Source organism: Lupinus angustifolius, chromosome LG07 (assembly GCF_001865875.1).
Source record: "Lupinus angustifolius cultivar Tanjil chromosome LG07, LupAngTanjil_v1.0, whole genome shotgun sequence".
Classification (NCBI taxonomy): Eukaryota; Viridiplantae; Streptophyta; class Magnoliopsida; order Fabales; family Fabaceae; genus Lupinus; species Lupinus angustifolius.
Genome location: NC_032015.1, coordinates 6,858,764 through 6,886,055, shown reverse-complemented (window position 1 = coordinate 6,886,055; position 27,292 = coordinate 6,858,764). Strand labels below are relative to the sequence as shown.

Sequence of the window (27,292 nt, the reverse complement as noted above, 5' to 3'; positions counted from 1 at the left end):
ATTAATCTGATGCATTTCTGCTTCTCTTTTTTAATGTTTTTTTAGCTTTTACAATGTTGGATATATTTTTTGCCCTATGTTAGTGTACAGAAACATTCAAACGTTGGACAAAGAAAAAGTCATGCACATCCTTACCCATAGGATGTCAATGGTTATACAAAAAAAATACTGTAAAAAGATCCATAGTTTGAATTGCAAATCTAAAACATAGTTTAGACATGGATAACTTTATGCCAAAATAACATTGCAGTAATAAAAACTAAATGGAAAGGCAAAATATGCAATTCAATTTCACAATGAACGATCCATCATCTTGGTTAGATTAGGACATGAAAACGATATACGGACATGTATGTTTTATGTAGTTAACACGTCAATCAGTTTCTTCACCTCATGTTCTTATTTCTCAAGCATGACATATCTGAGATGTTACAATGATACAGTAACAATATATAAAACATATATTATCAATGCGTTCATCTTGAAATACGATGACACGCTATCAAACATGTAAAACTAGGCAAAGGTAGCAAGACAAGATCATAACCTTTCAATTGAGAAGGTAGCCCTGCAATACATACTGCTACAGAAAATTCTATTTATAGAACCTTCATAACTGTATAAATATAAAAAGAAAACAAAAGTCCGCAAACATAGTCTACAAAAATAGGGATTACAATGAAATAATGTTCAAGAAAAAATAACAGCAAGTGCACATACTGCACCCGAGTTTATGTGTTGATCAACATTAGAGTAACAACAACTAAATACGTCGTTTCTTTGGGAGTCTGCAACCATTATGGGGCTTTCGAGTGGTATCTTCAATGTAAACAATCGGATTCCTATCCCCTCGAGAATCAGCAAACCCTTCTCTCCAGCTCAATATCGCTTGCCTTTTTCTCCGAAAATGAGTAAACCCGTTCACTTTCATGACAACAGATTTCAACCCCAAACCCCTAGACCTTCGTCCAACAACTTCTGCCGTTGCTTCAGCAGCATACCTAGAAAGCTTCTGCCCTGTTTTCATTTCTTTCAAGGAACCAGCAGAGCCACTAAGCTTTACATTTCCTTTATTATCTGTAACGGTAACAAATGTGTTGTTACGCTGCATCTTTATATGAACAAAATCAGCATCCTGCTCTTCATGAAATCGAGAGTAGTGAGAACCCCCCATGAAACCCTTTCCATCATCTTCTATGATTCCTCTTACAAAGTCCATTGGCCTGGAAGTCCTCCCAGTCCCAGCATCATTCTCACTTCTGGAGTTTATATTCTCTCGGTCCTGTATAAAATCAGGGCGAGCATTCACAGTCTCACTTATGGGGTTTAAATTCACCCGGTCCCGCATAAAATCAGGACGCACATTCACATTCTCATTTGGGTTCCTTCCCGAGAAACCCCAATCTGCACTTGAAAATCCTCTAACATGTTCTGCAGTTCCAAATTATTAATAAGGCCCCGTATAAAACAGTTGACATTACTTAAGAATAAACTAAACCGTTACTTGCTAACATATAATGATAAAGTGTTCCAAGGTATCCATTTCTATTGATAGTACAGTTCCTACTTCTCCTGATTTCACTCAATCATTTAGTATTTCCAATTCGGTGATAGCTTATACCAACCCTCTAACTTATATGGCTTAACTCTATACCAATGGATCTCAGACAAAACAGTTCAGAACTAAAACACACAATTGAAGAGCACTCAAATAAACAAAAAAACCAACCTATCCATCAATTTTTCTACAAAATGACAGAAAATCAGTAAAATTAACCCCCCACACCAAACAGAACACAAATCCTCCAATGCAGGCAACCAATAAACCATTATACATTATCAAAGTTGGATTTGTAAGTCATTCAATAAAAGATGCAGATTATTTTGAAAATAATTTATGACATTCCTATACGCTATTTTCAGCTTTATTTCAATAAGGTTTTAAAAATAAACACTTTTTAGCTTACTTCAAAAAAAACTTATTAAAAAAGCACTTAACTAAACTGTTTACCACATCGCGTCAATAATCTATATTGAAAAAACCTAAAAAACATCAAATGCAAGGAGCCAAAAATACCAGCATACCATCATACATCATAAAAATCAAAACTTCACAAGTCACCCAATCAGAGAGAATATAATTACACGGGGAAACCCGCAAAACACAGAAAAACACAAAAAATCTTCAATCTCCACCAATCTAAATATTAAAACGGTGCAACCAAAATCATAACAAAACTCCAATAACTTCAATTCCCTGAATGATTCGTTTATATTTTGAATTTGAATAGGTTCTAAAATAAAAGTGAAAAAAGATTTGAAGTTACCGTCTGTTTGGTTTAACCATGAGAAGCATTGAGCCCTTAAAGCATGAAGAGATGGTTTAGGTGCAAAGAGAGATGTGAGAGAGGAAGATCGCGAGCCATGGCAAATCGAAGAGAAGTAACGATACATTGGATTGAAGGCTTCTTTGCTTCGTTTCTCAAACAGAGGCACACTTCTCTTTGTATGGGGAACTAGGTAAGTGTGTTTCTATCATTTGGGTCGGGCCCTCATTCCATACTACATAGGCTTATGTTTTGTTTTGTTAAAGACCCAAACTTGTCAACAACAAAAATAATACAAGTCATTCACATTAGTAAGAATTTTCTCATATAAGTGATAACATAATATTTCTTTCATCATGTAAAAGTATGATATATGTAATATTTTGTTTAGTTTTAGAAATATTTTTGTAAAAATCAATTAAATATGGCATATATCATAAATTTAGTGACTGGATGATACAAATTGTCTCCTTATACCAAAAAATATTTTATTCTCTTTATATTATAAGTGACTCTGTTTAATATTTGAGAAAATATGAAATTTTTATGTTGTTATTACATTATTTATTATTAATGTTTAGTTTTTATTGATTTTGTTCGAGAATATATATTATAATTGATAATGATATAAGGTGTGTTGTAAATATAATTCTTATGGTGAAGTATGATAATTATTTTGAACAATGATTGTCATAGTGGACAATAACAATAATGGTTGAGGATTGCAATAGAAACTATATGTTTCAATTAAGTCCAGTGTTAAAATATAGCGGTTGTTAGTGAACTTTGGTGTAAATATTTCATAATATCGTAACACTTTCTAGTAGAGCTATCAGAATGGACGGGCCCAATCGGGCCGGTCCACCAAAGCCCAAAAATCTATAGGGTTTGGGTGTATCATTTTAGGTATTTTTTATTAAATCTGGGCTTTTAGCCCGGCCTAACTATATAAATTCGGACTGAGGGCGGGCTTACCTGGGAGGGTTCGAGCTACCCGTTTTACTTATATGTTTTAATCTTTTTTTGAGACTTTTGACTTGGTAATAAACACTAAATGAAAATTTACAAAACAACTTATAATAAAAAATAGATAATAAATATTATGTTATTGTGTATTTAATTAGATTTAACTTTTACCAAAAAATATAATAAAGAAAATAACGTTTACAACAAAACTAAAATCAACACCAATTGTTTGTCATAGAGAACTCCACACAACCAAATTTAATATAATAGTTTACAATGAAAGTATTGACAAATAACATACAAAAGATAATATTTTTGTTAATATTCAAATGTTTATATATTAAAGTGAAATTACAAATTATATTGTGTTAGAGAGTGAGAGTTCAATGGAAATGAGAGATTTAATAAAAGAATTATGTTAAAAATCATACATGTGGACTTAACATCAAGTCTTAAGTCAAACACAATGCATTAGATCTATAAGTTTGGTTACATTTGACATAAAAAATACGTTAAGAAAAATTATACGTTAATATCAAATGATGCATATTCTTTGAATAGATTAAATATATTAAAAGTTTAAACAAAATATTTTTAGTTTATGCGGGCCGGCCTGCCACAACTCGCAACCCACTTAGGGCGGGTTTGAGCTACCATTTGATATGCATAAATTGTATTCGGACTTTTTAGCCCGATCCGGTTTAGCTCAAATCCGATGTGGGCTAGCCCGAACCCGTTCAGGTAGCCCATTTTGACTCCTCTACTTTCTAGCATAGGAGATAAATGCAGTATGTTCCGCTGGACGGCAGTAAAATAAGCTCCACTACATGTTTGGAGAGAAGGACTCTTAGTAACACTATAAAAAATAACCAAAAGAGCTTATATTGAATGGGGAGTAGGTTCGCATGTGAAGAAATTGATAAAGAGAGTTGCAGATTACACGAGGTGAAAATGAGTATTCGTTAATATGAAGATTGTTGTGTAAAATTCTTAAGGAACAAAATATTTATTTTTTCAAACGATGTAAAGATTGTTGACAGTGCTTAAAATATATTATCATATGAAGTTTCATATTGATAAGAAAAATCAATGTTATATATTAAATTCAAATTTATTGTTATAATTTGCATAAATTATAAATACTCATTAGAAGCATCTCATATGCATTGAGCACATAGGTATATGTCAGAGCTTATAATCTATATGTTGTGATAATATGTCGATAGTCATTTAATGCTCCTAAAATTGAATCACAATTGGTCAAAACTCTTTTATCAAAGTATATATTGTTTTATTATAGTTTATTTATTTTATGTCATTTATTTGATTGTTTGCATTTAATGTTATGAGATTATGTGTCGTGTATTCTAAGTGTGAATGAATAAGTTGACATTGAGCAAAAATGTATGAGTTAAAGATCATATAAGTGAATGAATTCATAGATCTAATGCCTTAAGGTTTTGAGTCAAAGACGTGATGTCAAACCCACTGATATACTTCTTACAATTAGCTCATAAAAAAATGTTGTAACACATGGATGAAGATGTCCCAATACTATGGTACCAATACATACACTTATCAATTACTTGAACAAACTCGTGAACTTATGATCTATTAAGTTATAGACTTATTTCCTTCTACTCCGATCAATTACTTTATAAGAGAATCTTGTGTGGAAATATGTTCAACCTATGATATTTGTAAACTAATGTATTTACATTTTTTATGCTATTATTTTTAGACAAATTTTTTATTAGAATTAAATTTTCAAATCAAAAAATTATTGATTGTGTTTATATAAATATTTCCCCCACAAATTTTATGATAAATTATAATATGATTTTACCATAGATATTTCATCTGATTAATTAGTTTATCACTTTAAAATTTCACTTTCTAAGCTATCTTTCAGTAAAAATATATTGTCCAAGAATTTAAGTAAGAGACTAATATTTATACATTTTTAATGTAAATATTTATACAAAGTTAATATATCATCTATCATTCATTAATATTAATTTTTAAAGAGTTAGTGATAATTAAATATGAATGATATAATGACAATATATAAAACTCTTACGTTGTTAATGTATATATTTTTCCCAATTAATTAATTTATCAACAATTCATATAAAGCATTAGTCTATAACTAAATTAACTTATGGCATGTTAACATGGTAAATAGTTAAAGAAAATAATACTTTGGTTTTGGAGATCTAAAGACTTAAGTATTGAATAGTAGTATAATTTAACTTAACCACGGTTAACTTATCAAAAATATCTAATGGTTGTTGGATAGGTGGGAGTAAGAAATGAAATAGTACATAAATGAAAACGTGGAAGAGCCTGGGCTCTTGTACCCAACTACCCACCATTCCTATTAGTCAATGTCACTCATGGGGTTCTGTCTGTTGCACTGCAGTCCATGCACGTGTCTTCTTTTATTGCCTTTTCTTTTCGAGTTATTATTACTCCTAACCTATACTAAGTCTATGTCCCCTTTTCTTATTTCTCTATTAATACACTTTTAATGAGCGAAGATATATCCATATTTAGTGTGTTTTTTGTTATCTTTACTTAGAATTATTCTTCAAGATTCAATAATAATAATTGAAAATAAACGGTAAATTATATAATAATAATATAAAAAGTTCTTATGTAATTGATTATATATCTTTTTTCTCATTAATATAATATATATACACGGGCTTCCTGTCTGCCGATCAATATTACATGATATTATATATTCGAATTTTATATATTTTATTTTTTATAATTAGAATATATTTGTTGTATTCAATATACTTTATATTATAATTTTGTGTGTTTATGATAATGTATAGTTTAAGGTGAGATATATGGTTAATTAATGTTTTGGTGGTGATTAATTAGGATTATATAATTTTTTTTGTAAAAATTAAATAATATGAATGGCAAAATAGGAAGTGAAAATTACACAATGGTGGAAGTTACACCTTATTTTGGCTTTATATGTACTAGCGTGTTGACATACACTGTCGTGCCTGTCAACCCGCTTTCCTATCATTTGTAACGTATAGTTTGTATTTTATAAATTCAAATATAATTTTTTGCGCTAAATTTACGGTTGAATTTATTCAATTGGTCTAATATTCAATTTTTTAAATACACTTTTAAAATAAGAAGATAATAAGGATAAAAAAAAATATTATATAGGTTTTTGGTAGAAATAAAAAGACATTGACAGCAAAATAGGAAAACACAAATTACACATAATGGATGGTTATTTTGTGTTTTCTCTTTATTAATAGTATAGATATATCTAGTTCCTTACACGTGCATACATGTATCTAATTTATTAGGTGCTTCCAGATTTATGTATAGTATTTGTAGATCTCAAAAACCTTACGACTAAAAGTAGAATTTTTAAAATGATTAGCATGTATATTTTACTTTTTGGAATTTTTTTATGAAGTATGAATTTGTTTAAAACTGCAGAATATAAAATATAAATATGCGGATTAAAATAAGTGTGTACTTGATTACTTTCTTATACTCTTCCCCCGAACAATTTCATGAGGTAAACCCTATGAAAATATATAATATAACTTAAATTTAGAACAAACTGGATTTGATTAACTAGTATTACATGAGGGCAGAGGATTTAATGTATATTTTAGGATAACATGCACCAATGCATTGTAGTACAATTTTGACCATTGATTTAACAAAAATAGTGAAGAACTTAGATTAAGAAGAGATAAAAAAAATGACAATTACACTCATCTTGGGTGGTTGTTATAATTCTTATGTTTCTTATGGTAGAGAATAAAATATCTTCTTATATTATGAGATAATTTATCTTATTAAATTTATTTATTATTTGACACATATCTTAATTTTATTTTTTTGTAATATATTCTAAAATGAAAACTCATAAAAATAAGGAAAATGATACACATCTAACATTAATTAGATTTAGGGGATAAGTTATCTCATAATATAATAAGATACTTTATTCTCATTCTTATAAGGAAATGTGAGTCGTAAAGTTTAAAGAAGAAGAGATATATCATTTATTATTATGAAATATAAAAGTGTGAATAAGTTATGAGACTCGAATAAGAATTAAAATGATATTTGTTAATATAAGAAAAAATTAGATATTATTATTAATTTATTAAAATGTATAATAAATTATAAAATAATGTGTGTGACTAATAAAAATTCTCTTCCCAAACGACCAACTCATTTTAACGGGTGATAATATAGTTCTAATGATTACGTAATCTTAACAGTTTTAATTTCAGTGAAATAATTTTTAAAAATCAATAAAATCATTTTTTTTACGCTCATATATTTCACACCATCTACTACAAGAGAGTAACTCAACCTAGTTGCAAGATTGGGGATAACAATGACTGTAAGCCCAAACATTTTAATGATTACTGGGTGGAATGAATCGTATCCAATTAAAAAAGATAAGAACGGGGCAATGATAAAATTGTAATTGAGAATTTAAATAAAAGCAAAACTAAAATTGTGCTTATATGCATTGATGCATCTAAGCTTGGATTCTCTCTCGAAATTCCAATACTCTATTATGAGATTATAATAGTTTATTTATAATTTTTTTATTTAACCATTGAATTTTTCGAAAAATATGTATTATCTAATTTAGTATGGGTGAGCGTGAGATAGGTTCAGATGAGTGAACATGTCTCTCATCAGTCCTTAAATATTGATCGAACCAATTTTTGAACCTGAACCCGTCCATAATTAGGATGAGACGCTTGATGGACGATCCAAAATAAGACGGGTCAAGATAGGGAGATGTCAGGTTGAAAATTGACAAAATAACAAATGTATATTTTTTCCTCAAATATTTAAGCATACATAATCAAAATAATTACAATCTATATATAAATTCAACTAAAACATGTATCTCACATACATTGGTATATAAATTACAAACCATAAATTGACTCATTCAAACTATCACAATCATGTGACTGAAAATCATACAAGACATTAAAATTTTTGGAACAATTTAAAGTGTCAAGTGTCTATATAAGCTGAAATGTTTTTGTAAATAATAAAAAACACATGAGAACTAAAACGACAACAACATATTAATACTCAAAAGTTCACAAAAAATGAAAATAATAACTAACTATTAACTATAAAAAGAAACTTAAATTGGAGTTTTTCACACAAAGTACACAAAAATTAAAAATTAACCGGTTTTCTATCAATCAATATTCATGAGCTTGTAGGTATTTGAATTATGCAGGGTGAAGATAATGAGTATTGATAAGTGTTTATTCATCTATTCTTGATATATAGCTATAAGGGACAGACCAAGTGACCCAGAAATAGACGTGGACCCATCTTTTTCTGATGAAAGCTTTGTCCATTTTAATCGGATCTGTCATTTTTTATTTATTTGAACATGTCAGACTATCCTTAAGTCATTGGGTTGAGCCAAACATATGTGTCAGGTCGGGTCTTACTCACCCCTACAGTTTACTATTGGACCTTCTAGAGAATTGGATGCATCAGATCCTAAAATATGTGTTTGTTGAAGCCTTTGCTACTTAGAGTATTTGTAGCAAACAAAATTTTCATTCTTATTTATGTATCATATAATATTTTATAATTTATTACAACTCTCTATAAAATAAGAATAATATCCATTTTTCTCATAATGACAAATATAATTATTATTCTTATTTGAGTCTTATAACTATAATTAACAAAATATTAACAATAATTAATTATTTTGTAATAAATTAAAAATTGTTATAATTTAGTACAAATAAATTATAACTAAAAATATTTTTTTTGTAACTCATAAAAAAATTACGTGACACTAATAAATAAAACAAAATATTTTATTAACTAAAGTACATTAAAGATAATTTTAAAATATAATAGGAATTAACATATAGTTAATTAAAAGATAAATAAAATGCATAAAATAGATAAAGTACATCATAATATATAAATTTCATCTATTTTTACAAAGAAATGTTTTTATCTACCAAGAACTCTTACTATTTAAGAACAAAATTCAAAAAATATGAATAATATAAAACAAAATAATAATATTCTTATTATATTAAAAACAGTAGATGCTGTTAATAACTAGTAGTTTGATGGTATTTTAAATATCAGTGGGATATGTTGTTACTATCAGAAGTTTTTATTTAGTTTTACTTGTATGTTTAAAAGGCTATTTATCATTTACAAAAAAAGCTTTTAACTGTTTGCTTAATATTTAGGATATGATCTATATAATTTTTTATTTTCCCAAAAAAAATTATTTTTTTTTCTTTACCTTTTCCAAGATGTGTTATTTGAATAACACTTTTTAACACAAGCACCATATAGGCATACCCTTAACGAATTCTTTATATATTTTTCCTCTGTCGACATGACACAGTCCCAGACGAAATAAGGAGAAAGGTAAGACGTTACCGTGAAAAAAATCTTTCAAATGTATTATTCTTTATTATTATCTTCGTTACCAATAAAAATGACTATTTAAATTTTGATAATTTAGTTTTAATCTATTTTTTTAGCCAAGTGACAATTTTTTTATTGATAAGAAGTATATATAGTGAGATAAAATAACGAATATAAAAATTTATATAACTAGCATATGAGGTTTGGTTGTCTATATAAATTTTCCAATAGGTTTATGACATGCATTAAAAAAACAACAATAATAAGTTAGTATTATCATTACATCACAATTCACAAGTTAACCCTTTTCCCTTTTAACTGCATAACATCACATGTTAAACCTAGCAATTAATGAACACATTGAGCCTTCTCTTTGTGGTATTTGAATTCTCTCGAGTCTCAAACTCTAATCTAAAAAAAAGTACAGTGTGAATTAATTTTTTCTAGTTATTTATTAGTCTAAATTTAAGAATCTCTCCTACTATATATCAAATTATTTCACAGGCACATCAGAAATAAACATTAAAGAATTAATAAAAATTAACCATTACCAAAACGTTAATCTAGTAGTATAAGGTTTTGCTTGATCTCCAAAAAAACCAAAAAATCAATCGTTCAACTATTTGGAAGAGGTAACCATACAAAAAAAGATTAGTTTCTTACCACAGGAAAAATAAGATTATCTTACTTCGGTAGTACCCAGAAAAGTTAACTTAAAAATTGTGATATTATCAAAATAATAGTATTAAAATACAGTAGACTACATTAATAATCAAACTCGTGCACCGCGGAATGTACCGCCACTAAAAAAATAGCTGTGGACTCTGGAGTAAGGACATGGGCTGATGCTGATACAACTAGTAACTAGACATTTCTGTGTTTAAAGATTTATTTTGAAAAATATGTAAATTAATATTAAACCTGTATAAAAAATAGTGCCTATGTTGTACTTTAAAATAATTTATATATATATCAAACTTAAGACTAGCAACATACACGTGAACATATTTTAATATTAATTAAAGCTTATATGGATTCACTTAATAAAACAAACTAGCTAGATACATGAATTACACCCAAATAAGTAGATACATGTAAGAGAAAAAAGTTTATCCATCATTGTGTTAGAGCATTTATAGTATCCTCCATTATTTATAATTTAATTATCATTAATACTTAAATAAAAATAATACACATAATTAATTGATAATGTATTGATCCATAAAAACTTTATATTGCTAAAATTTCACTTATAATATAATGACATTTTATTTATCCAATAGTAAAGAGTAATGTGTACTCTATTCCTTTTATTTTTTTAGATATTTAATATTATATACACTAGCACGATGATAGATACTTCGTGCCTAATGACCACATTCTCACTTTATGGTTGAAATATCTTTTTATATTAATTATTTTTTTGGTATATTTTATATTATAATTTTTTTATCTTTATTATAACTAGTGTAACGAAAGACACTTCGTGCTTGTTGACTACATGTTTACTTTATGGAATCAAGTATTTAAGTTTTATATATTTTATTTGGTGAATCAAAATAATTTTTTTTGTATTTAATGTACTTTATATTGGAATTTTTATTGGTTGCACTTTTGTCTTTGTTTTAATTTTCTATTTAAAGCGAGAGAGTATTTAAGATATTAATGTGTTAATATAATTATATGATTTTCTTTGTAGAAATAAAAAATGCTAAGAGTAAAATAAGAAAGTAAAAATTACAACATCATTGTAGTTACATCATGTTTTACCTTTATCTATACTACTTAATAACGAGAAAACACAAAATAATCACCAATCATAATAGTGTAATTTGTATTTCCCCATTTTGCCCTTCACATATTTTTATTTTCACAACAAAAACCATAGTTTTTTTATATTATTGTAAATAATTATCACGAAGATATAATTTTCTCTTTTCTATTATACACTTAACCATTTTTAATTTCTATAAAAAATATATTATCATATATAACCACCACAAACATATTAATCACCCATCACCTTATTTTGATAATTAAAATAAAAATAAAAATATATAATATAAATTTCACCAAATAAAAATTATAATATAAATTATATTTAATAACAAATATTATGATTCATCAAAATAAAATATATAAAACTTAATTAATGTAAAAGTGGAGTACAAAATAGGTACAATAACTTTATTTAATACATTTGCAACAATTAAAAGATATATAGGGAATGAAATATGATGTAAAATGAAAACATGAATAGTTCTGAAAAAGGAGAGAGTGAGTATATGAGTATATATTAAGGTGGACGTGGCTTGGTCCACCAGCAACCGTTGTGTGGCTATAAAATAAGGAGCATTGAGAGGTTTAAGCACAGTTCTAAAAATCTCACCAACCCACTCTTTATGCTCTTTTTCATTCTTTAGCTAAAGTATTTTTGAAAAGAAAATATGATGAAACAGGTTCTTCTTCTTCTCTTGTTCTTGGCCTATGGACTAACCCTTTCAGTCTCAGAGTCCAAATCTGGTCCTCCAGTGCCTCATGCTGCAGATCCATCCTTCACTGTTGGCTATATCCAGGTACTTCTAACTATTACTTCTTGTACTAGTAAGATATTGACTTAGTAGTACCAAAAAATCAAATGTTCAATTTCTTCAGTAACATTTGTTGGGGGAGACGGTCACAGTTCGAAAGAGCCAAAGGGAGGCTTCTCATGAAAAATGAAATAAAAAACCTTTATTTTTATTTATTTTCAATCTTTGTAGTTACTTTAAGCTTTTTTTGGATAATAACATGAAGAGTGGTTTATTCTTATTTGTTAATTTTAATAGATGAAGAGTGCAGCAAACTGTTCTTATAGGGTTGTATTAACTACAAGTTGTACATCACCTAAGTTTACAAATGATCAGATTGGTATTGTTTTTGGAGATGCTTATGGCAACCAGGTTTTGTCTTTTCCTTCACTCTATTTCTCATTTTATTTATTTATTTAGTGTAATATGTTTAATTGGTTCAAGATCAAATTTTTAACAATTTTTTCTATGAAATATATATTTAGATTATATGAGTTATAGGAGAATTTTGAATAAACCCACTATTGAAACTGAACTAAGAGTCATGGACATTCAATCTAATTTGTTGGTGTTCATTATTGTTACATGTTAACCTTTTTAAAAAATATATATTGTTGGTAGAGTGGCTCAAACATCTTTGCAGAATAATAATGAACTCTTCAGTTTTTAGGATAGGTTTGATTTAAGAAAATGTTTTTTATTAATAATTATAAAAAAAAAATATTTTATGCTTATCATGTTTTTTTCCATATATTTATAGATGTAAATTTAATGTACTACATATATTTTTAATTATTAACAAAAATAAAAAAGTGAAAAGAAGAAGATGTTTTCTTAAAATAAATTAAGTAATCTTTTGTTTGTTTCTTGATGTAATTTGTTTTATTAAAAAGTGAAAATATAACCATAAAATTTGAAGTGTAGTTCTATCTATGAATTTAATCTGAAGGGGAAAAAAGCAACCATCCATGAGTCTAGATTTGAAAAAGCGCATTTGTTTATAAAATAAAAGCTTATTTTATAATCTTAGGTATTTACCAATAAAATTTATAAAGAAGCTTATATTTTCAAAAAATAAACTCTACCAAACTTGTAGCACTTGTTTGAAGAATTAGATCAGTTTTTTTCCTTATTCAATGTTTGGACTTTGGAGTACCCTTTACAATTGCAACTACAAAATATATTTTTTATACTATATATAAAAGCTCTTCAAGAATATTGTTTAATTTTTTGTCCAATCTTTAAAAACACTTTTCTAAAAAAAGTTATGTAAAAAAACATTAATTAATGAATTAACTTAACATTTAAAATGATTGAAATTAAATTTATACTTTTTTTCTCCCTCTCCAATGTTATTTACCAGGTATATGCTCCAAAACTTGGTGATCCAGTTTCAAAGACATTCGAACAATGTTCTTCAGATACATTTCAGATAGATGGTGCATGTGCCTCAAAGATTTGTTATGTGTACTTATACAGATCTGGTGCAAATGAAAATAATACTTGGAAGCCTGAAAGCCTTAAAATATTTGGCATTGATACAAAGCCTATTAATTTTGATTTCAATACCTCTATCCCTAATGAAACTTGGTTTGGTTATAATTTGTGTAAGTTTCCAATAGCTCCTCCTCCACCACATTTTGACCCTTTTCCTCCAACAACTCCTCCTCCACCACATTTTGACCCTTTTCCTCCAACAACTTCTCCTCCTCCTCCTCCCTTTCATCCATTCCATCCAACAACTCCTCCACCTCCACCTCCACCTCCTACCACCACCCCTCCTCCACCTACCACCACCCCTCCTCCTCCTACCACCGCCCCTCCTCCTCCTACCACAACCCCTCCTCCTCCTCCTCCTCATTCTTCTTCATACAAAGTAGTCACTCCAAAATGGATTATATATGTGGTTCTAGGATTTGTTCTTAGCTTTTATGTGTAATTGTATGAACTTTACTATTCCATGTATCATCTTATTTGTAGACATGGAAATGAATTATTAGTAGTTTTATGTAGTTGGAACAATGCACAAGATGTGTGTTAAGCCTTGGGCAAACTCAGTTATTATCTATATTAACAACTATTATATATGTGCCTGCACTTACTCTTTTATCTCTCTGATTCATTTTATATATTTGATAATAATATATATAAAACAAAGGAAAAAGGCATATATGCATGGAAGTTATATGCTGCATCTTGAACATGCATTATAAATCAGAGAAAAATTATCTTTAAATATAACGTTTAGATAAATGATAATAACAACACATGTCATTTGTCACCAAAACTGGAACAAAATTGAAAGGAACGTCCTACAATTGTAGGAACATGATATTAGGTCCCCTTCAAATTTAGGACAAAGGGTCTATAAAATCATCTATTCCATTTGATATTTAAATTTAGTGTTTCCATCCAATTAAAAAAACGATATTTCATTAGATAGAAAAGTTATAAAAACATAAAATAATATTTTTATATTACTTATTAAAATTTAATTGGTTAGAGACATGTGTACATGTGATCTTTGTTTGCCTAAAACACACGGGGTCTCTTCGCAATTGTTAGTCCCACTTAATCAAAATTCACTTCTATATGTTGCTTTATTGAAACCATTTCCACTTATACTAGAAACACCCTTGCATTTTTGGGCCGGGCCGGCCCGATATGCTACAGGCTAAAATTACAGAAATAGCCTGATTAACCTGATATTTGTTGAATCTCATTGTCAAGAAATTCCAATGGGCTTTAAAACTTTGTATTTTAATAATCAAACTCGTGTAGCACAAGGAATGTACTGACAGTAAAATATAAAAAAAAAACAGCACATGATCTACAGACAAAGCCAAGAATCAATATTAAGTCGTATTTGCCCTCTGTTCAGTCAACAACTTTTTTGGTCTGTTTAAGAAACTTATAGGGTGTATTTTTAGTTGAGTTTAATATCTGCTTACTCGAAAAATTAAATTGACAAAAGAATAATTATGCTGACGTAATTTTTTAATATCTAGTTATCATTTTTATTTATTTCTATTATTTTAATAATTTATAGTTTGATTTTATATTTTCTTTCAAAAATTAAATGTATTATTTATGGCATGAGAAAACAGTAATAACAAATAAACAATTTAGGCACTAAATTAAATTAGGTGTATACTTTCATAAATAGTATAACGAAGACATGAATTTTGGCTTGACCTATATACATTTATGATTTTCTCTCTTACCTTGTTATCTAACATATTTATTATACCAGAGAATTTATTGGCATACAAATACCATACGTGGAATATAAGCTTGGTGCAAAGCAACATAAAGAAAAAGGAACTGGACTTGAAGCTTAAAAGCACATTATAGTGTTATACCAAAACATTTCATTCTACACACACTCTTTTCTCTTTTCATTCTTTAGCTAAAGATTATTGAAAAAAAGATGATGAAACAAGTTCTTCTTCTGCTCTCTTTGGCCTCTGGATTAACCCTTTCAGTCTCAGAGTCCAAATATATTTCTCTACTACCTCAAGGTGCAGAATCATTCAGTGTTGGTTATATCCAGGTACTTGTGCCTAGTCCTTCCAATGAACCAAAAAATACAATTTTTTTAATATCTTTAATTACATGAAGTTGTTTTTATGCTTAATGTAAAGACCAATGATTTAATTATTATCTATTTGTTTTTTCTTCTTTTGTGTGTCCTCAATAGATGAAGAATGCTGCCAACTGTTCTTACATGGTGGTTATATCTACAAGTTGTACATCACCTAAGTTTACAAATGATCAGATCAGTATAGCTTTTGGGGATGCTTATGGCAACCAGGTTTTGCTATTTCCTTAATTTATTTATTTTTTATTGAAATATGTTTAATTATATTGGTTCCAAATCCAATATCAGTTTATAGATTATTTTTTAATGAAGCATTAAAAAATATTTTTAATGTTGGAACTATAAAGAAACCCACAATTGGAATTTCTTGAAAATGCAAACTCCATTGTTGACAATCAAATTCTTCTTTGATCAAAAGGAAAATAGAAGAAATTGGCAATATGAAAGAAAAGAATGCTTGAAGCAAAATTCTTATTGATTGATTGTATTTCAAAGTAAAAAACAATGGTTAATATATACACCTATCGAATGAAAACAAATTGATAACAACTAACAACTTTCAAAATAGAAAAAACAGAACTAACAAGACTAATACAAAGCCTGAAGCTATTGCTTGCACTTCAAGTAATCGTTGACTACAAAAGGACTGAACACAAGTCTTCAAATTCTGAGTGTGAATTACTTCATAATCAGCCCAATAAGCTTTTGGCCCACAAGATTCATCATGATGATGAAACTGCTGAGATGTGAATGTTCATAGTGAAGTTGATGCACTATGACCTTTTCTGACCGAGACACCTGAGTTGGATGTGTCCTGCCTGTGTTTCCAGCCTGATGCATCATTCCTGACCGAGAGTGATGCACCATGCTCTTGATTCGCCTGATCTGATGCATCCTGTCTGGACCAGGCTGATGCACCATGCTCCTGACCTGATGCATCTTGTCTGGCCTTAGCTGATGCTTCATGCCTATGCTTTCTGGTCTACAACAATGTGCCACAAGACAATTCCTGACCAAGCCAAGCTGATGTTGTCTTGTGGCTAAAGTAACCTGATCATGATGCAATGGTGTATCCAAGTCAACACATTTTGTTGAGACATCATCCATAGGCCTGCAAACATAATCAGTGTTAGAGTTTATCAAGTTTGACAGAATTGAACTCAGAATCATAGGCATTCATTATTTAGTTTGTTAGTGTTCAATAATGTTACATGCTAAGTTATCTTCATATTTTTGCTGATTTTAGCAACTTTACTTTGCAAAGATATTCTATTTTTTCTTCTTCTAAAACTAGTTCTGTATAACTTTCTTTGAGGCTCTAAGGAACATGAATTAATTTTATATTTAAACATTGAGTTAGGGGTGATGATCCATTCAAATACTCGACTAATAGATGAGAACTGTGACATTTGATAAAAAAAAATCTTTAACTATCACGATTTTGGGTGGACATCTACTGTCCCAAAATAGTGTGTTACTCCATGCGCCACTGCTTGTGATTGGTCAGAAAAATAATTAACTATTAAAATTTTAATTTAAATATATTTTTTCAACCAATCATAAGTCGTGGCACACTTTGTGGTACAGCAGATGTGCTCCTCACGATTTTAAGTTATTTTTTAATAAAAGAAACTAAAAATATGTTTTTCTCTTCATATTTCAGTACCGGAGAGGAGCTAAACTTATAACTAGAGGCTTTAAAAGCCCAGAAATTAGAAAGGCTAATATTGTTCACTTTGGATGAAAGGTGATGAACTGAATAGAAAATGTTGATAGTGGAATTGAAATTAAAAGATCTTGTTAACTTTTAAGTATCATTTGACATTTATATATTTGTTTTGATAACCAATTTTATTGTATCAGATATATGCACCAAGACTGAATGATCCACTTTCAAGAACATTTGAGCAGTGTTCTTCAGATACATTTCAGATAGATGGTCCATGTGCTTCTCAAATTTGTTATGTATACCTATATAGATCTGGTGCAAATGAAAATAATGGTTGGAAGCCTGAAAGTGTGAAATTCTATGGCATTGACACAGAGCCTGTTACCTTTAATTTCAACACTTCCATCCCAAGTGATACATGGTATGGATATAATTTGTGTGACACTCCAACTCCTCCTGCTCCATCTTCTTCGGACCAATTATTCATTCCAAAATGGCTTATATATATGGTTCTGGGATATCTTCTTAGTTTTTGGCTGTAACTTTATTATTCTATGTATCCTTTGCTGAATTCTGTTAACTATATAGTTCTAATTTTTGTTGTCTGATACAATTTAATGTTTGAACAAGGAGAGATCCATAGAAGATGCAATGAGAAATATTTTTTGTTTAAACATATGCTGTTGATATCCAACACAAACATAGTAGATTGATGTAAAATATATATATGTAAAATAAGAAAACAGAAAATTTCATCTCAAATTCTAATCTTATCCTATAAATCATAGAGTTAATAATAATAAAGCAGAGAAAAGTTCAAGGCATGTTCTGCATGTTTAAGACACATGAAAAATAATGACAAGGGTTCATGGTATTGAAATTGTTTGGAATTAATATGAACGAGACAACTTCTTCTTGGGCTGTTGAACATTTCAGCCTTTCAGGGCTATTACAAGTCGTGGGTGCAGAATTTCTAACTATTTACAGAAAAAAAGTTACAAACTCTCTTTGAACAAAATATACAAGTAGCAGTGACCAACCTTATGAGATTAGATGGCTATGTATGAATCATGGAGTCATCACCCTAATTATTATAATTTTTTTACCTTATTAATTAATTAAAAAATTATGTGTGACCTTTAGGTGGTTAATAGATGGGAGAAATTTAGAAGTTGCTAAATTGTCACTAAATAAATTGAAAATATATAATAATTTTAATAATGATGACAATTAAAGAGTAAAAAATTGGAGGCATTACGAATGAAATATAGTACTAAATACCATGTTCTAAAGTGGCTACCTGGCATTTTAGTGAAGGTGATTATTATATGAAAATATATATATAAACACTAATTGTATATTTAGATTTTATTCATGTTAATATTTAAATTTATTTGACATTACAAATTTGATATTTTTAAATAATGTAGTGTTCTCATGTCCTATTTTTGGACATTATCCATGGCTAAATGTTTGTATTTTTTTCTTATTTGATGATGTGTTTGATGAATAAAAATCATCAATATCAAAATTTTATTATCAACCAACCAAAATAACTTTATCATTAAGAACACCTAACCAATGAGATTTTGGGATCAAGTAAGAATATGCTACTAGTAGGATTCATGGGTTTGCTAAGTCATGTTACATTTTTTATTGTCATCTAGAATTTGATTTTGGTGTATTGTTATTATAACCTCTTTATTCTATTAATGAATTTTTTGTATGTGTAACCTTTGAGGTGGTTAATAAGGGTAGATGTGAATTTTTTATGTCTATTTATAGGCTTAGTTAATTAATTAAAATAAGAAGACGAGTAATACGGAAGAATTAGTATGATCAGCAAGTAGATTAAATGTTGTCATACTTATTTTGTTTAATAATTTGAGTAAAACATCATATTGGTTATTTAAAGATATAAATGACCATCCAATAAAACTAAGTGAAAAAGCTAGAACTAAATACTTTCCTTTTACATAACTTGTACGTTATGAATGTCACTTGCAGGACAATATCAACACTGTTTATGCTAGTTTGTAGGTAGTAGTATGGTTTATTTTTGGGTTTGATATGCTGATGAAGGATGATGAAAGGAGATGAGATGTGAAAGAGAATAGAAGAAGTAAATTAGATAACTAATAATATATTGATTTATTAGTAATGTAAGACTCTATTAGATTTTGAAAATTATCAATAGTTTAATTCTTATAAGTGACAACCACGTACCTTGAAAGAATTAGTTTCTTATCAAAAGTTGAGTCTAATAATCGAAAAAGTATTTTTAACATGTTAGAGTATGTTATGAAATTTAATCACAAAACCCTAGTTTATTATTGAGTCTTTGACCTAATAATGCAACCCAAACCGTTTCAGGTACAAAATCCAACGCCTAGCATCGAACCAAAATAGGGTTTAGACGATCCAACGGTTTAGAACGTGTAAGAGCGTCCCAGCCTAACCTATAAAAGGCGAAAATCACGACCTAGCTCTTCCTCTTTATTCTCCTGTTACTGCAACTCAGTGCCGTAACCTTCAAAACAGGAGAAAATATCTCACTCGCTCTTTCTTACACCTTTTACTCACTGACTCACACTTTCATAACCATAACCCTAACCCTAAACGCACCGTTCCGCCACCATGCCTTCTCTTCCTCTATCCAACGACGCCGTTTCCAACGACAAGAAACTCAAGAAGGAGAAGAAGATAAAAACCACCGACAATGTCGAGAACGTGAACGACACCGTTTCAGATAGCAAGAAGAAGAGTGGCTCCAAGGAGATCAAGAAGAAGCGGAAGAAGGTTTCATCATCTTCTGAAGAAGATGATGATGGTGAGAAGAGTGAGACTAGTTCCGATGTTGTTGAGGGTTTGAAAACGAAGGAGAAGAAGAAGAAGAGTAAGAAAGCGAAGGTGGAGATAGAAGAGGAAGAAGAGGTTGAGGCTGAAGTAGAAGTTGAGAATCCTAATGCGGTTTCCAATTTTAGGATTTCGGAACCGTTGAAGGCGAAGTTGAAGGAGAAGGGGATTGAAGCGTTGTTCCCGATTCAAGCTATGACCTTCGATATTATTCTCGACGGCGATGATTTGGTTGGTCGTGCTCGCACTGGTCAGGTATGTAACATACTTATACGTATATATATAGATATTACTCAATTATTCTGCATAGTTTAATTGTGTATGCTTTCATTTAATTTTTGTGTGTGTATGCTATGTGCTATATATTTCCTTAATAAGGCAAATATTCAGTTCCTTATGAGTGGTTGGAGGCATTCGGAATTTTATATTTTATATGAATTGTGGTAACTATTTACAAATATCTCAACAGTGAATCAACAAGATAAATTTATATTGATCTCATTTCACTTAATTACACCTTCAGCCACTATAATTTCAATAATAACATTAAGCGAAACTGAGTGAGATTTTAATTATTTGGTGTAATTTTTGAAATAACAGTTGAGCTCAATGTAATTAAGACAAATTCTGGGGAGGTTAGTGTAATTTTCTCAATAAATAGCTGACAAAGTTGAATAATGGGTTAGGTAAGAAACATTAGCATATGTTTGCAGCTTATATGGGTATGTTATGTGTTGAAAGAAATGTAATGGCGGCACATAGTTAGCTTAGAAAAGATCCTGATAAGATATAAAGAAGTGGGAGTTATATCGATATTTTGGTTTTGATCGGTCTCTAGATTATTTTATTTAAAAAATCCCCATCTTTTGCCTTTGCAGGGTAAAACTTTGGCTTTTGTGTTGCCTATATTGGAGTCTTTAACAAATGGTCCAGCAAAAGCATCAAGAAAGTTGGGCTATGGGAGGTCTCCAAGTGTCGTTGTGCTTCTACCTACTAGGGAATTGGCCAAACAGGTATAGTTAATACTTTATAGTATTACCTATGAGCTGATTACAGAAGTGGTATAGTTTTCCATATTATGTGTATTTTAATCGTGTCATGCTATGGTTCATTAGGTGCATGCTGATTTTGAAGTTTATGGTGGGTCATTGGGATTGGTTTCTTGCTGTTTATATGGTGGAGCTCCATATCAGACTCAAGAGATTAAGCTCAAGAGGGGTGTTGATATTGTTATTGGCACACCTGGTCGCATAAAGGTAATTACTTCAATAGTGATTGTTGGTTTTTTTTTTCCTCTGCAAATTAAGAAAGACTACTAGTGGATTGATGTGTAATGCTGATTTTGTACAGGATCATATAGAGAGGGGAAATATTGATCTGAGCCTACTAAGGTTCCGTGTCCTCGATGAGGCTGATGAGATGCTGAGAATGGGTTTTGTTGAAGATGTTGAACTCATTCTAGGTATGCTGTTTGTTTTTGCCAAATTTAAATTGTGTCTTATGTACTTGTGTATATCCAATTATTCATCTGAGCCCACTGAGGTTCCATCCTATTCTTTAAGCTCATTAGGATTATTATCTACTCTGTAGCTTCTCATATTTTGATTATGAATTTGCTAGTTTTAGCTGGAGGCTTTGCATACATATTTTTGACTGCTGTTATTTCTTTGTGAAAATACATCTTCGTTGATGGGGAGTTGTACATTGTTTGACTGTTGAATTGAAGTGTTCTACAAACTATTCCTCTTCAAGTTGCCACCGACTTGCAGCAATGCTGCTGGTTTTCCTTTTCCACACATCTTTTGTGGTTCAGTATATCTGATAACTTGGAAGAAACATTAAAATTTGATAGAATACTTAATTTCATCAAATTTTAACTACCATTGTTTCAAATTCTTGTCTTGCATTTTCTAGTTGTGATGCTATGCAATTGTGATCAGTCAAGTTTTTTAGACAATATTTTGGATAGTAATATAGTTAAAGCATAAAAATGGTGCCATGTTTGATTATTGCAGGCAAAGTAGAGGACGTCAACAAAGTCCAGACACTTCTTTTCAGTGCTACTCTACCAGTCTGGGTTAAGCAGGTATTCGTCTATGCAATCATTTCTTTTTTAAATTCCTTGTTTGTGCTGATTGTGTTGCACATATGGTCTTTTACTTAACCAACACCTTTTTTTTTGCCAGATTTCTACAAGATTTTTGAAACGTGATAAAAAAACTGCTGATCTTGTTGGGAATGAGAAAATGAAGGCTAGCAACAATGTTAGGCATATTGTTCTTCCATGTAATAGTTCTGCTAGGGCCCAGCTTATCCCTGACATTATTCGCTGTTATAGCAGGTGATATTTTACTATTCAATTTGTGATTTCTACTTCCAATTATGGTACACAGTTAATCTTTTGAATTGTTTCATTAACATTTGGTTCTGCTTCAGTGGAGGCCGAACAATTATTTTTACTGAGAAAAAGGAGTCTGCCTCTGAGCTTGCAGGGGTCTTGCAGGGTGCAAGACCTCTCCATGGTGACATACAACAGTCCCAACGTGAGGTGAGTTTTATTAACATGAATAATTAATTTTAATATATTATTGATTATTGTTTTTGGAAACATTGATTAATTTTAATATGTATGTATGGTGCAAGAGTTACAAGTCATGAAACTTATATATCCTTGTGGACTCACATGTTTGTGACTTTTCACTATTTGAGTTTAATAAATTTTCAGGTGCCCTTCTTGCTGTTATGTATTCTCTAAATTGTGTTCTGTCCCTTGTTGCAGGTGACTTTGTCAGGTTTTAGGTCTGGAAAATTCCTCACATTGGTGGCCACAAATGTGGCAGCTAGGGGTCTCGATATCAATGATGTTCAGTTAATTATCCAGGTATGCTTGATTTGCATGTGCAATATAGTAAATTGTTACTTTATGCTTTTTGACATGATTTGCTGAATTTGATTTGATTTAGTGTGAACCTCCACGGGATGTAGAAGCATACATCCATCGTTCTGGACGTACCGGAAGAGCTGGTATATTGGAATCTTGTTATTTGCTTATAGATTGTGTGCAATTTTTGTGTTATTGAAATTTCCTGTTATATATTGGTTTGGTTTTTTCAGGTAATACTGGAATTGCTGTAATGCTTTATGATCCCAGAAAGTCAAGTGTATCTAGAATAGAGCGAGAATCAGGTGTTAAATTTGAACATGTATCGGCTCCTCAGTCTGATGATATTGCCAAAGCTGTTGGTGGGGAAGCTGCTGAATTGATTTTGCAAGTGTCTGATAGGTATGCCTCTTGTTTTTGCTCGAGTTTAACATTATCTTATGCTCTGCTAACTCATGTCATAAATGCAGTGTGGTTCCTGCATTCACGTCTGCTGCTGAGGGGCTTTTGAATAACAGTGGTTTATCAGCTGTTGAATTACTTGCAAAAGCTCTTGCCAAGGCTGTTGTAAGTCAAGTGGTCTATCAAATTTCTGCATTGATTTCTTACATCATTGTTAATTTCTTTACATGTACAGGATTTGTTATGAAATGAAAAATATTTTGTTATTTGCAGGGTTTTACTGAGATAGTGAAAAGATCACTTCTGACTTCCATGGAAAATTATGTCACATTACAGCTTGAGATTGGAAAACCTATTTTCACCCCATCGTGAGAACTTTACTATTTTTAATTAAGTGCATCTTAGTTTTTATTACTATCTAGGAGCTTATATTTTAAAGTCTTGTTGTTTGGATATTAATATTTAGTGTAGTCTTGCTTATTTATCAGCTATATTTAACTTTTCAGTATCAGTTTTTGAGTGTCCTTTGCCTGGTCTTGTTTATTTATCGGCTGTAGTTAACTTTTCAGTATCAGTTTGAGTTTATCATTTGCTTGGTGCTATTTGACTTATGCTTTTATGGGCTATTCTCAGTTTTGCATTTGGAATCCTGAGGAGATTCGTGCCCGAGGAGAAGGTTAACACAGTGCAGGGTCTTACTATCACTGCGGATGGAAATGGTGCTGTTTTTGACGTACCAGCAAAAGAGTTGGATGCATTTATTACTGGTAAAGTTTAATTATTTGCTGACATAGGATTTCAACAGCAACAACCAAGTGTTGGCTACTAACTTTGGATCTCAAGAATTTAAAAAAAATCTTTTTCTACCAGCTCTTTTGACCATATATCCTGTGTATAGTATCCATCAACTTCCCCTTCCATGAAGGAAATAATCATTGCTTAGTGTTTGTTTCGTTGCTATCTTTTCCAAGCTTTGGCTAACCCCTACAAACCGTTTGAAAACTTATCACATGCTTGAATCAATTCTACAAAACAGCTAAAACTGCTGATCTTGTTGGGAATGAGAAAATGAAGGCTAGCAACAATGTTAGGCATATTGTTCTTCCATGTAATAGTTCTGCTAGGGCCCAGCTTATCCCTGACATTATTCGCTGTTATAGCAGGTGATATTTTACTATTCAATTTGTGATTTCTACTTCCAATTATGGTACACAGTTAATCTTTTGAATTGTTTCATTAACATTTGGTTCTGCTTCAGTGGAGGCCGAACAATTATTTTTACTGAGAAAAAGGAGTCTGCCTCTGAGCTTGCAGGGGTCTTGCAGGGTGCAAGACCTCTCCATGGTGACATACAACAGTCCCAACGTGAGGTGAGTTTTATTAACATGAATAATTAATTTTAATATATTATTGATTATTGTTTTTGGAAACATTGATTAATTTTAATATGTATGTATGGTGCAAGAGTTACAAGTCATGAAACTTATATATCCTTGTGGACTCACATGTTTGTGACTTTTCACTATTTGAGTTTAATAAATTTTCAGGTGCCCTTCTTGCTGTTATGTATTCTCTAAATTGTGTTCTGTCCCTTGTTGCAGGTGACTTTGTCAGGTTTTAGGTCTGGAAAATTCCTCACATTGGTGGCCACAAATGTGGCAGCTAGGGGTCTCGATATCAATGATGTTCAGTTAATTATCCAGGTATGCTTGATTTGCATGTGCAATATAGTAAATTGTTACTTTATGCTTTTTGACATGATTTGCTGAATTTGATTTGATTTAGTGTGAACCTCCACGGGATGTAGAAGCATACATCCATCGTTCTGGACGTACCGGAAGAGCTGGTATATTGGAATCTTGTTATTTGCTTATAGATTGTGTGCAATTTTTGTGTTATTGAAATTTCCTGTTATATATTGGTTTGGTTTTTTCAGGTAATACTGGAATTGCTGTAATGCTTTATGATCCCAGAAAGTCAAGTGTATCTAGAATAGAGCGAGAATCAGGTGTTAAATTTGAACATGTATCGGCTCCTCAGTCTGATGATATTGCCAAAGCTGTTGGTGGGGAAGCTGCTGAATTGATTTTGCAAGTGTCTGATAGGTATGCCTCTTGTTTTTGCTCGAGTTTAACATTATCTTATGCTCTGCTAACTCATGTCATAAATGCAGTGTGGTTCCTGCATTCACGTCTGCTGCTGAGGGGCTTTTGAATAACAGTGGTTTATCAGCTGTTGAATTACTTGCAAAAGCTCTTGCCAAGGCTGTTGTAAGTCAAGTGGTCTATCAAATTTCTGCATTGATTTCTTACATCATTGTTAATTTCTTTACATGTACAGGATTTGTTATGAAATGAAAAATATTTTGTTATTTGCAGGGTTTTACTGAGATAGTGAAAAGATCACTTCTGACTTCCATGGAAAATTATGTCACATTACAGCTTGAGATTGGAAAACCTATTTTCACCCCATCGTGAGAACTTTACTATTTTTAATTAAGTGCATCTTAGTTTTTATTACTATCTAGGAGCTTATATTTTAAAGTCTTGTTGTTTGGATATTAATATTTAGTGTAGTCTTGCTTATTTATCAGCTATATTTAACTTTTCAGTATCAGTTTTTGAGTGTCCTTTGCCTGGTCTTGTTTATTTATCGGCTGTAGTTAACTTTTCAGTATCAGTTTGAGTTTATCATTTGCTTGGTGCTATTTGACTTATGCTTTTATGGGCTATTCTCAGTTTTGCATTTGGAATCCTGAGGAGATTCGTGCCCGAGGAGAAGGTTAACACAGTGCAGGGTCTTACTATCACTGCGGATGGAAATGGTGCTGTTTTTGACGTACCAGCAAAAGAGTTGGATGCATTTATTACTGGTAAAGTTTAATTATTTGCTGACATAGGATTTCAACAGCAACAACCAAGTGTTGGCTACTAACTTTGGATCTCAAGAATTTAAAAAAAATCTTTTTCTACCAGCTCTTTTGACCATATATCCTGTGTATAGTATCCATCAACTTCCCCTTCCATGAAGGAAATAATCATTGCTTAGTGTTTGTTTCGTTGCTATCTTTTCCAAGCTTTGGCTAACCCCTACAAACCGTTTGAAAACTTATCACATGCTTGAATCAATTCTACAAAACAGCTTCTCATCTCCTTGGGTTATATTTTCAATTGAATTGTTTTCGGTTTTCAGGTCAGCAAAATGCTGCTAATGTAAGTCTGGAGGTGGTGAAAACATTGCCGCAGTTGCAAGAAAGAGAGCAGTCAAAAGTGAGCAGATATGGTGGTGGAGGTCGTGGGTTTGGTGGAAGTAGATTTGGTGGAAGAGGAGGCGGCAGGAATGGTAGATTTTCAGGTGGTTACGGTGGTGGGAGAGGTGGAAATAGATGGTAAAGGAGTTAGTGAGATGGTTCAGGGAACCCCTTATCCAATTTTTAACCTACAGTTTGTTATTTGTGTTGAACTATTATTAATCCCATCTATCTCAATTTTGACATGCATGTGTAAGAATTGAATTTCTATAGGATTGGCAATGATAACTAAGATAGAAATATTTATTTTGCCATTTGTTTCA

General features: G+C 30.7%; 3 protein-coding genes across 9 annotated transcripts; 2 read left to right on the top strand and 1 right to left on the bottom strand.

The window, feature by feature from the left end:
* On the bottom strand, nt 529-2,548 carry LOC109352068 (probable ribosomal protein S11, mitochondrial). Its single transcript, XM_019593875.1, has 2 exons — nt 2,328-2,548; nt 529-1,431 (listed from the first exon to the last, which is right to left on the bottom strand). The coding sequence occupies exons 1-2, from the start codon at nt 2,452-2,454 to the stop codon at nt 764-766; spliced, it is 795 nt and encodes a 264-aa protein (XP_019449420.1). The 5' UTR covers nt 2,455-2,548; the 3' UTR covers nt 529-763.
* Nucleotides 12,065-18,209, top strand: LOC109352067 (formin-1-like). 7 transcript variants are annotated; one of them, XM_019593873.1, is made up of 5 exons: nt 12,087-12,316; nt 12,569-12,682; nt 13,674-13,977; nt 14,014-14,096; nt 14,151-14,397. In XM_019593873.1, exons 1-5 carry the CDS (start codon nt 12,188-12,190, stop codon nt 14,247-14,249), a joined length of 729 nt encoding a protein of 242 aa, XP_019449418.1. In that variant the 5' UTR covers nt 12,087-12,187; the 3' UTR covers nt 14,250-14,397. The 7 variants fall into 7 exon arrangements, with proteins under 7 accessions (XP_019449419.1, XP_019449418.1, XP_019449417.1 ...); XM_019593872.1 differs by having other exon boundaries at nt 14,014-14,099; XM_019593870.1 differs by having other exon boundaries at nt 13,674-13,959; nt 14,017-14,393.
* On the top strand, nt 20,218-27,292 carry LOC109352066 (DEAD-box ATP-dependent RNA helicase 7-like). The gene is made up of 14 exons (XM_019593866.1): nt 20,218-20,691; nt 21,315-21,449; nt 21,552-21,692; nt 21,787-21,898; nt 22,452-22,522; nt 22,623-22,777; nt 22,873-22,984; nt 23,216-23,317; nt 23,400-23,460; nt 23,551-23,719; nt 23,788-23,884; nt 23,993-24,087; nt 24,353-24,486; nt 26,912-27,292. Exons 1-14 carry the CDS (start codon nt 20,218-20,220, stop codon nt 27,109-27,111), a joined length of 2,058 nt encoding a protein of 685 aa, XP_019449411.1. The 3' UTR covers nt 27,112-27,292.